General features: G+C 43.8%; 1 protein-coding gene across 3 annotated transcripts in view; it reads right to left on the bottom strand.

Annotated features, from left to right (window-relative positions):
* Positions 1-1,378: 1,378 nt before the first annotated feature.
* FZD3 (frizzled class receptor 3) overlaps positions 1,379-12,094 on the bottom strand; it is a 57,368-nt gene continuing 46,652 nt past the window's right edge. For 2 of the 3 annotated variants that reach the window (XM_065631165.1, XM_065631167.1), the window contains exons 4-6: positions 5,744-5,892; positions 3,777-4,010; positions 1,379-1,628 (exon numbers count right to left, since the gene is read on the bottom strand). In XM_065631165.1, coding sequence (XP_065487237.1) covers positions 1,415-1,628; positions 3,777-4,010; positions 5,744-5,892 — 597 coding nt within the window. In that variant the 3' untranslated portion in view covers positions 1,379-1,414. The remainder of the gene's footprint in view (positions 1,629-3,776; positions 4,011-5,743; positions 5,893-12,094) is intronic. The other variant, XM_065631166.1, reaches the window with a different exon arrangement.

The raw sequence follows: 12,094 nt of genomic DNA, 5'->3' as shown, positions 1-12,094 counted from the left end.
CAGTGTTTCCTCGTGCTGAATGAATCTTGCAGGAGATGCTTCAGAAGATCTGCTGCACCATCCAGGACGTGCCTTGGCTTTTGCCTGCGGTGCCAGTGACGACTCGCTGTAGCCCAACAGATTATTTACACACAAAAAAAACCCCAAACTGAGAATTCTCTACCAGGGAATGAAAACAAAACAACCTACAGCAGAGGTCGATGGGCAATGCAAGCTCCTCGGCTGGGAAGGAGACAACAATTCTTGGTGGATACCAGTCTCTTCAGGGCAGCAATGCAGCGGCTGCCGCATCCCGCTCTCTCCCTACCTTGATTTCTCCCACTCACATCTAAATTCTTGCTCAGCACAAAGAGAACCCCCCCAAAAAACAGCGCAAGGAAGGTGGGACATCCCTGATTCAACTCCTCCTGCTTTGGCCTCCTTCCTCGCCCAGGCTACGGGGTTTGTAAACAGGCTTTGTTCTGTTTGGAAGGAAAAGGATGTACATTCCAGTTTGGGCGACAAATTCAGCTTTTTCTATTATTATTATTATTATTATTTTAAATAGATCAGGAACAGGCAATCTCAGCTTTTGTACATTAATCTAAAAAATAAGTGGCTGAATATTATCTAGATAACCGGTTTTAAAATTGATCTCTTCCTACATAAATTGTAAACAAGTAGAAAATTTAAATAGTACTTTGTAAAAAAAGCAAGGACAATACAAGTTATACAAAAATCACTCTTCCCTGCCTCTCTGCCCCCCACCCTCCCACCCCATCCCACCCACTAAGCCCGAACAGCTCTGGAAAGAGCTGGTGATCACCCCCGGAGTTTCCTTTCCTTCTCCAAAAGGCTCATTCCTGTGTTGCATTTCCAGTGTAATAATTAAAACCACCCGCCGATTCCGCACAGACGTCCTTTATCTGGCATTTCACGTGCGTCCCCTCCTCCTGCGCTTGATGAAAAGAAGTGCCAGTTTGTTATCTAATCAGAGAGGTGCGCGGAGGAATTCCTGCAATATTCAAGAGTTCCCTTATGCCTTGCAAGAAAAAACCATCTCAGCGTGACCCTGCCAGCGAGTTTTCAAGGGGAACACCTACCGACATGCGGAGCCGTCAGAGGGAGGGGGAGACGCTTTTCAACAAAGAAATTCAGCAATGGTGTCTGATGTGTAGCAGTTGTTGAATAAATAATTACCTACAGATAGGTTCACATGAGGCAACCGGCTTTTTACTCAATAATTCAAGATTGCTGAACGCTCCAGCTCTGACGCAAGCATGAGAACGCGCTGGCTTCAACGCGACGAAGCCAGTTTTGGCTTCCTGACGCGCAAAATGAGCACCCGATGAGAGGCGTGATAATACTGAGCGTTATCGCATCACCAAGGATGGCACCGCACGCCGGGCGGCTCCTCCTCGCCGAGCAACGCGGCTCAAGCACTGGTGCCGTCCTCCTCGATGACGCGGTTCATGCTGGTCCCGTGCGTGATGTGTGTCATGGGGTTGGTGCTGAGGTCCCTGATGCTGCTGTGGCGCGACTGCTCGTTGAGCCGATGGGAGCTGCTGTGCCTGGAGTGGTCGGTCAGCCGGGACATGCTGCCGTGAGGTAGTCGCTCCTCCACGCCTCTGTAGCTGCAGGGAGTGTACCTAGTTCATCAAAACAGAGGACAGTTACAGAATCACAGAATCACAGAATGTCAGGGATTGGAAGGGACCTGGAAAGCTCATCCAGTGCAATCCCCCCACCAGAGCAGGAACACCCAGATGAGGTTACACAGGAAGGTGTCCAGGCGGGTTGGAATGTCTGCAGAGAAGGAGACTCCACAACCCCCCTGGGCAGCCTGGGCCAGGCTCTGGCACCCTCACTGGGAAGAAGTTTCTTCTCATATTTAAGTGGAACCTCCTGTGTTCCAGTTTGTGTACCCATTGCCCCTTGTCCTGTCATTGGTTGTCACCGAGAAGAAGCTCCATCCTCGGGACACTCACCCTTTATATATTTACAAACATTAATGAGGTCACCCCTCAGTCTCCTCTTCTCCAGCTCCAGAGCCCCAGCTCCTCAGCCTTTCCTCACACGGGAGATGCTCCACTCCCTTCAGCGTCTTCGTGGCTGCGCTGGACTCTCTCCAGCAGTTCCCTGTCCTGCTGGAACTGGCGGGCCCAGAACTGGACACAATATTCCAGATGAGGTCTCACCAGGGCAGAGCAGAGGGGCAGGAGAACCTCTCTGACCTACTGACCACCCCCTTCTAATCCCCCCCACGTCCCATTGCCCTTCCTGGCCACAAGGGCCCAGTGCTGGCTCATGGTCACCCTGCTGTCCCCAGGACCCCCAGCTCCCTTTCCCCTACACTGCTCTCTAATAGGTCATTCCCCAACCTATACTGGAACCTGGGGTTGTTCCTGCCCAGACGCAAGACTCTACACTTTCTCTTCTTGTATTTCATTAAATTTTTCCCCACCCAGCTCTCCGGCCTGTCCAGGTCTCTGGATGGCAGCACAGCCTCTGGCGTGTCAGCCACTCCTCCCAGTTTGGTGTCATCAGCAAACTTGCTGACAGTCACTCTATTCTCTCATCCAAGTCATTGATGAATATATTAAATAGTACTGGTCCCAGAACTGACCCTTGAGGGGCTCCACTACATACAGGCCTCTGTATGGACTCTGCCCCATTGACCACGACTCTCTGGCTTCTTTTCCTTCAGTTGATTTCCTTCAATTATTACTATTGTTACCACCACGGACATGAAAGAATGTAAATAAATCTCACAAACTCTCTGCTTTTGTGAAAAAAAAGTCGTTCTCTGTTTAGCTTAGTCATTTAGCTCATACAGCCTCCAGGCAAATGTTTCAACTCCTTGCGCAGCTTGGTTCTTGCTACAGCGCTGTGTATTGTATTGATAATTAGGCGAGTAAACCACCTGATGATAAATTATGTTCTAAACCTTTACTACACCTCAAATTAGAGTGGGTAACTTTTATTATTGTCTACGTCAGCAGGGCTAAGGCTATTTACAGAAACAAAATCAATTCACACACACACAAAAGCAGCCACAAAAAGCTGATTTGGGGAGAGATTTCTTTTCCCATGCACTGAGATGATGTAACACAGATCGTGGCCTTTGCAGGAAAACCAGTGCTGAACACGTTCATGCCGTGTAATTCATGAAGACTAGCACAGACTCTGAAAAACATCATGGTATTTTTTTCCCTTTCCAACCCAGACACTAGAAAGGAGACGAGATGCAATCAGAGAAGTAAATATGAGCACAACTTCCAGTTTTAGCAACGCGATGACCAAATGCCCAGCTAAGCAGAGGCCTGTCCAATTTTCTCCATGATTTTAAGGAGAACGAAAGATGCTGAGGGGTCTGGAGCATCCTTCTGATGAGGAGAGACTGAGAGAGCTGGGGCTGTTGAGCTGGAGAAGAGAAGCTGAGAGGGATCTGATCAATGGGATCAATATCTCAGGGTGGGTGTCAGAGGATGGAGCAGACTCTGGTCAGTGGTGCCCAACGCCAGGGTGAGGGGCAACGGGCACAGACTGAAGCACAGGAGGGTCCATCTGAACATGAGGAGAATCTTCTTTGCTGGGAGGTGCCAGAGCCTGGCCCAGGCTGCCCAGAGCGGCTGTGGAGTCTCCTTCTCTGGAGACATTCAAACCCCCTGGACCAACCTGTGTGATCTGCTCTGGTGACCCTGCGTGAGCAGGTGGGTTGGACTGGATGATCTCTAGAGGTCCCTTCACCCCCAACCAGCCTGGGATTCTGTGATTCTGTGATTCTGGGAACGTACCGGCCGTCGCGCGATCGGTGCAGGCTGCCGTGGTAGCTGCTCACTTTGCTGTGGATACTGCCGGCCTTGCTCCTCTGGTCGTCCAGCATGGCCAGCTGGGTGGAGGAGGCGTGAGTGGAGGTGCCCTGGGTGGAGGTGCCTCGGGACTTGCGGATGATGGGGGTGTTGGGATCTCGCAGAAGAGACTGAGCGAAGTCCGGCTCTTGCAGCACTTGGCGACTCTCATTTACAACTCTGAACGAGACACGTGATTGGAATACTTAACGTTGATAACAGCAATATATACATGATTGCAGCAACAGTGCTGTAACTATTTTATAAATGGAACAGACAAATATTACAGCTTGGCAAATCAGACTATTTATTTACATTATAATGTCCCTATTTGCCTGATTTTGGATATTTTAGCAAAGTTCATATTCTTGAATCCTTCCTACTCCCTGTATTTGATGCTCTGGCCGAGACATGTGGAATAATGGCAGCGTATTTTGCCTTAGTTTGTGAATATTGTTACGAGAACATCCTTGGGACAGCGCCGCAACTGGGCACACTCGGGTTTCCCAGGGAACTGCCTCTCAGGGAATGCGAGAAGCTGCTTCCCCACTCAAATGAGCATTTAAAATCTGGATTCAAACTGGCAGGAAGAGCAGATGAAATACAACATATCTAATAATGCATAAACAACCCTTAGATCGGTGGTTACGGCCCCACAGCTCCTCTGTTTGCCGGAATCCCTTGCTGGGAAGGGCTGGCAGACAGGCACACGCTTGGCTGCTCTACCACAGCATGATGAAAGGAGGTGCTATCACATCCTCCACATGCCTTTTTTCTTTCATTTTAAAAATACTTTTAATGGAGAGGCTTTTTCCTCTCTTCCCATTTTCTATATTATCCTTTCATGTTCTGTTTTCTCCACCTAGCGAGCTCCTCGTCTTAATTTTTGTGCTCGCAGAGGATCACAGGCTGCCCAAGGAGGGAGGTTTGTATCGACTCCTATTTTATAGGAGCCACCCAGCTCTCTCTGAAACAGGATACGACAGTCCTGCAAAACCGCTTCCTCTGCCTTCATGAACTCTATTCCTGTCCTCTACCCACCCAACTAGTATGTTACCTCTATGTAAATCCTATCTAAATGTATATAAGTGTATTAAGATCATATTCATTTGTTGTTAATCCGGGCATATCTTAGTAGGTCATCTTCTGAATAAAGAAAAATTTACTCCAACTCTACAGAAGTAATTTTACTCGAACCTCAGCAGAAGGCCAGTTCTGTTAAGGGTGTACAAGTCAAACTCATGGAGTAGTCACTTAAAGGCTTGTTAGATTTATGCATCTCTTTTTGAAACATCTACTTACAAGACAATATTTATAATTATGAAAATAGCTACTACATAACCATATAGTTTGTCTCTGAGTTTATGACATACCTTAGCCTAAATTAATTTCAATCTCACAGAAGTGATAAGACATTCTTAAACGTCATTTTATCAAACTGCACTTTGGCACTAATGCATAAGGGGAGATTAAAAGCAGAGACAATTGCTTCTAACGGCAATCATGGTGAGAAGAGCTTACGTTTAATTTCAACTTAAAGGTCTGATTCAGTTGACTAGATAAGGATGTTTATAAATTAAAACTTTCAATTCCACCTCTCAGTAAAGTTGCAATATTCAACTGAAACCTAATTCTTGTTTAAAAATACTTTGCAAACAGATGGAGCAATGTAGATTTGATTCTGGGACTAAAGAATAATTTTGGAAAAAGTAAGTAACAATTCTTCAGCGGTTTTTTGAGCTGTTGCTTGTCTTGCTCCTTTTTGGAGAGGGAGGGATTTCTAAGAAAAATGCCCCTATCTATTCCAGTCTCTGCCTCCATGAAAACCCAAACAAAATACTCTTCCAGGACTACAGGGGAAGAGATTATTCACCATTACTCAACCGGTTTGTCTATCAGATAGCGATACGCACTCTTTTTTCCTGCGTCCGTGGAAGAAGCTCGCCCACTCAAAACAGGTCTTCTTGCTTCCGACCCAGAAGACAGAGGGTATCCCGACGACCAGAGCCATGAGATATTTCATGAGAAAGAGAATCAAATCCGGACGACTCATCTGAGTGACCTAGGGCGAAAAAAAGAGAAAAATATTATACAAACCAGCATAGTTCAACACTCTGTTTATTAACTCATTTAAAATAACTGTCTGTGCCTTCAGCCAAAGTAAACATCAACAGGGTTCCTTTGTTCCGTGGCTCTAGGGAGCACGACTGAGTGTGTTGTACAGCCCCACTGTTGGGTAAAACAAAAGACTCAACTGCTGTGAGGTCCTGGCCTTGATTTGTATTTCTGGTCTTTTGTCTGTGCCCTGAATAATTGTGAAATATTTTCTAGTCTAAAAACCATAAAGTCTCGATTCTTTGATGGAACGAACCTATATAAAGCCAGGTGCTACATTTGCTGTTGGGAAAAATCTCAATGAAATGCTCCAAGGGATGTGCAACGCTGATCCTTTATTCCTTACTCTCCAGCACATGGTTATATCCATAATTTCCGTCCCTCAGGAACTCGAGGCATCGGCAAGGTATGACCAATTCTTACTGACCTGGCAAAACTGCCCTGCTATTCAAGGGGATCAATTTAATCTGAAGAAGCTTACAAAGCCGACTTTTGCTAACATTTTGATATGCAAAGGTTTTTTTTTTTTGGAAAAGGTGCAGAGAAGATGCAAAGATATTATTTCCAGGTAGGTCTGTAATGTAGCTTTAAAACAAACAGGCATCCAGGCACTCTTGAATTAATAACCCAGCTCAATCACTGAACCTTCAAGGACAGAGAACTTCCAAGTGTAAGCTTGAAAGATACCACTGACTTCCTACGAGAAGGCTGTAGAGAAGAGGAACCAACTTAACCTGGTGTAATTAAGTCCTCTGTAAGCATTTGTGTGACACTGGCACTTAAGGGTGCTCTAGATCTCGAACATGCACTGGTCATTAATCATAGAAGAGTTTGGGTGGGAAGGGACCTTCTCAGCTCCCCCAGTGCCCCCCCTGCCATGAGCAGGGACATCTGCACCAGCTCAGGTTGCTCAGAGCCCCGTCCAGCCTGGCCTGGGATGTCTCCAGGGATGGTTCAGCCACCACCTCTCTGGCCAACCTGGGCCAGGCTCTCACCACCCTCAGTGCAAACAATTTCTTCCTCATGTCTGGCTGGAATCTCCCTCCTTTAGTTTAAAACCATCACCCCTTGTCCTATCGCAACAGACTCTGCTCAAAAGTCTGTCCCCATCTTTCTTCTCGGCCCCTTTTAAGTCCGGAAAAGCCGCACTAAGGTCTCCCTGGAGCTTCTCTTCTCCAAGCTTAAACGAATGGGAATTTGATTGATCTCCCATTAAATTCTCCTGATCCCAACAGAAATGAAGCAGGTATGTAATAGGACAACAAAGATCCACAGATGGCCCAAGGATTAGTACGGTAGGAAGGTTCGGGGCTGTTTAATTGTGGGGAGATGCTCACGAAACTCGGTCTCTTTCTAACAAGGAGTCACTGCAGCAACAGCTGTGAGACTGACAGGGACGCAGCTGATAAAAACCATTCCACTTAAGAAACACGTACACAACCTTTTAAAACTATACAAAGAACCGTTTTTTTTCCCCAAATGAAAATCTGAACTCATTGTATTCACTGTGTCAAGATGATTTGCCAGAAGAAGGTCCATGCCCCATGATTTTCCAACCATATAATGCTGAGGGGCAGCACAGCGTCTATATGGACCAGTGAAAATCCAGCAATCAGTGCTTTAACACTTTGTATTATGACACATTTTTTAGTAATATCACCATTGTAGATGGATGTTGAAGGTCTTTCACAACACTATGGACGTTCCTACGCTTGCAACCATCTAACCGTGCAAAACGAGTCTGAAAGTGGTTTTGTAGGTGGTTTTGCAGTCGACCTGTGAGGTTCCACTCAAGGAGAAAAATATTAACAATTACCCAATTAAAAATTATCCAACGAAATTAAGCTCTCAAAAAATTAACCTCATTATCTCATTTCATAATGCGCAAATGTGGCATTAAGTGGAATAAATGGCGAAATTCATAGTTTCCTAATGAAAGTCATATTCAGGTAAATTTTTATATTTATATATAATGCTCGTTCGCTGGGCCAAATCTCCCCTGGCATAACTACCGCCCTGAAGGGAATTTAATTTTGATTTTTGCATTAAAAATAAAACAACGGTTTAGTGTTAAAGTTCTTAGTTGCTCATTGCACTACAGGACATATTTATTTTATTGACTGAGTCATTCTGCTTTATTTTAGAGCAACAGAAATCAGGAGCTGTGATGTGTACTATTGCCCACACCGAATAAACAAACTAAATAAACTATATTATTTCCATGAAGATATTATACTAAATCATTTGATATCAAAACTTCTGGCTCAACATATTCGTGCTGGGTGTTACAAATAATTCCAAAGGAAAAAAAAATCAATATATACAACTAATTCTTTCAGGTGGAAGGAAGAACATCCTACACTTTGGCAAAGTTATTAAACATCATTACATACATTTCTTGAAAATAAACCTCTTTGCACAAAGCAAGCTATTCAAGTAGTGACACATATTAGACTCCCCAGCCATTAATACTCAAGTGACTGCATCTGTTTTAAACAACCTACATCTGCGGATTATGAGACATTTGTAATCATTAACATAGGGAAAATAAAACTTGAAATTACTATTCCAGGCTTATAAAACTGAAAATCCCAGGTGTTTCAACCCAAACCCGAGCCCACTTCCCAGAGCGTGGCGCTCACGTCAGTCCCAGCCCAAAATGCCGAAATTTTCTGTCATTAGGACAGAGAACAGGCTGCAGAGTTTTTAAAAGCAGTAAAACTACACAACAACTCACGCTCACCCTCAGAACTTAAATTTGGGAGATATTAACTTCGGCTGCGCTGCACGGCTGTGTAGGAAGAGTAAAAAACACAACTTAAAACAGCAAAGCATTGCATGGTTAGATATATGCACAATACTTGAAATCATCATTTGATCTGGAACATCCAAACTTCACCCATCGCTTTACTAAAAAGCCAAACATTTTCCGAAAGCTCGCCTATTAATATTTATGCCTCCCGCTGAGAAAATCCAGGTAATTAGGATTTCTGAGGCAAGTTTGGGGTGAAGCATCAATGCCAGCAATTCCAGCACTATGAAATCACTTGCTTTTCCTTTTCTCCACAAATTCATTGTGCAGGACCCAAACTCTTCCAGAATATCCAAGTCCAACACATCAAACCTCGATAATTTTCTGGGGGGGTACTTAGATGTAAAGCTTCTGTTGTAAACACTGTCACACTTCTAAAATACTCAGCATCTTAAATTTTACAAATTCTCTCGGTTGAACGGCTAAAAGAGACACAACACTAAATTCCAGATTTTTGTCTCTGAAGACAACAGTGAAAACTAGACAAGATCCCCAGTTTCTATTTATCTTCTTGGAGAGCGAAGATGATGCAGGCAATATAAATATTATATATATATATATATATAATGTGGTCCTAGGTGCTGTTGAAGACCATCCTCCTATGCTTGCAGAGATTATAATTTTCTCCTCTCCTCCAGTCTGTTCGCTCAGCTTTGCTTGATTCTTCGCAGAAAACCTTTTGTAAATTTGAGGCAAGAGAGGATTCATTCAAATTTTGGATACAAGAGAAATGGGCAACCGACTGATCGACAAATGACACATTCAGGTCAATGATGCCACCCACGCTTATGTAATAAGGTCACTCGATGCACAATCTAGTGTTCGTAAAAATTCAGAATATAAGCAAAATTCTTCTTGAAGTGCTAATTGAGTCCACATGCCTCCTTAAAAGTGAGGACATTGGGAAACATCTAAAGAATCTGAATGTATCTATTGTTCTTTCTAAAAGAAATACTACAACTTTGAGCAAAAAATGGTTGGAATTTATAAAGCACCAAAATTGAAGTGTGGTGGAATATACAATTTGGAAACTGAGAGATGGCAAGAATGGGAAGAGAAGTTTTCCTTTTAAAATTGTAAAATTCTCAGAGAAAATCTCTTTCCAGTTAGAAGCTGTGAATGAAAATGTGGCAGATCTTCTATGAGAACAACAAAATGGGCAAGCTTATATCAGTGATACTGTTTGCCACAAATATCAAAGTTTCTTTAAGAAACACCCCTGAAAACGAAACTATTGACGTATTGAAAGGAGGAAAAGAAACTGAAATGCAGTTACTAAGAATTTAAAATGTATTTTCACCTCTTATGGACTTTTCTACAAAACCCTCCACAGCTGTTGGTTTCTGCTGTAACTATACATAAAAATTCTGTAATAACAAGGGATAAAAATCACTAATATGTGTTCTATGCAGAATCTCTTACAGAAATACAACGCAAGCAAAGCACTGCTAATAGTCATTACGCTGTAATTTACTCAGGAGATACTGTTAAATATAAAAAGCACAATCTCAGTGGCGCAAAGGAAAAAAGAGCCTAAGAAATACAGTCTATTATTTGTGCTTTGATTTTAAGCACATGGTAAGTAGCTTCTGCAGGTACAATTAAAAGAGTATTTTAGCCAGGTAAGTTGAAGGCATTCTTTGTTACATTTTTGGGTTGTACGGCAATAATTTTCGTTTTGTGATGCGCTACATCCCTCTATCCGTCATCTCGAGATATGGGATGTCCTCCTGCCCTCCTCCACTGGTTCAAACACTGAAGAAGTTTTAGATATTCAGCTTAAAAGTGGGGATCTAAAGGGCAATTTGATCACAAAATACCCTCTGCAACTGCAGCACAATCCAGCTCACCTTAGTTGTCTATTTTAGGATTTCAATATCAACCCCAGATTATGTATCATAGTAATTTCCCTTGAAACTAGTTCCGTATGAGCATTAACGTCAACTTTAAGCTCTGTTCCGCAGGTAATCAAAGCTGTGAAATGCTAATAAAAAGTCCCAACATGCATCTAAAAATCGAGGGTGAACGCTGTTTCAGCTATAAAATAACTGCTCTCAAATATTATGACTTTTTGGCACAGATGGAGAAACATGAATCCCATTAGAAAAGTGATCTTGTTAATATTAGAGATTGAGTTCCATGCAGATGCAGCCAATAAGGGAAAAAACACTTAAACCATATGATGGTTTAGCCCTCCTACACTCACATTATCAACTAAAACAATAAATGTGAACATCTACTAAGTAATTTAATTCAGTCATTTCTTCAGTTTCCCTCTTGGCACCATTGCCAGACTCTTCTTTACATCTGTTAATCTCAGCGCTCCGCTCATTATCATGTATCAAAGGCTTTCAGAAGACCTCATATATCGGCAAGCGACCGACTTGGATCTAGAGACACCACAGATCTCCTCTGGGCCTTAAAAAACTGTGATAATACCTTTTTTTCTAGATAAAAGTCCATCTTACAAGCATCAGAGCTGCTTTTCCACGAGGGCAGCCAGTGCCAAGGCAACAAAGAGCAGAAAGTGGCCGGCGGCGATGTCCTTCAAGATGAGAACCTCTCCTAGAGGAAAGATAATACTGGTGGCGATTCTCCGTTTTCCTCCATACCCGATTGCTTTCCCAGAGATGTGAGAGGGGCTCGTGCACTTCGGCAACATGAGAACGTGGCGATTTAGCAAAGCCGGCGCAAACAAGTCTGTGTGGGTCTCAAGTGACAGCCCGTCCATCGCACACGGAGTTGGACCCGCCGCAAAGGCGACTGCAAAACCTTGACGGGCTTCGCGCAGACGCCGTGTGATTGCACAGATCAAAGGCCCTGAAATGAATTTGTTTTGTTTTGCAGCGCTCGGCCTTCGGAGGCATCCAGCTAACAAAAAATAATAGGCAACGAGACGCAGAGGTTTGGGTTGCGCGCTCTCCGCTCCGCTCTGTTCTGTCCAGACACGTCTCGCAAGCAGCGCGGGCACCGACGTTTCACCTCCTGAAGACCAACGAACAAGTTCTGTCAGATACAAAGATTGCATATGCGATAGCAAGATTTCCGCAACCCTTTTTATGTCTTTTTTTTCTTTCCTCCCATCTGCTGGGTTGGCACAGATCATCAAACAGAAAGGCGCTTTCCTCGGTGAAGAGGAAAAGACGTTCGTCTGAACGCGTTGCCTCCCCGCTGAAACTACCCAGTGGCAGGTGTTCAGAAAGGAGGTTAAAAACATCAATTTCAGCATTCCTCCGGGGAAAAACAAGGCTGCTTTGTAGGCACACTGTTAATTTAAGATGCTTATATAACTAATTTCTGAATATTTTCCCCTTCTGCCCCCGAACGATCAATCACG

The sequence above is a fragment of the Caloenas nicobarica genome, chromosome 3 (assembly GCF_036013445.1).
Source record: "Caloenas nicobarica isolate bCalNic1 chromosome 3, bCalNic1.hap1, whole genome shotgun sequence".
NCBI classification, from domain to species: Eukaryota; Metazoa; Chordata; class Aves; order Columbiformes; family Columbidae; genus Caloenas; species Caloenas nicobarica.
This window is presented reverse-complemented; position numbering and strand designations above follow the sequence as displayed.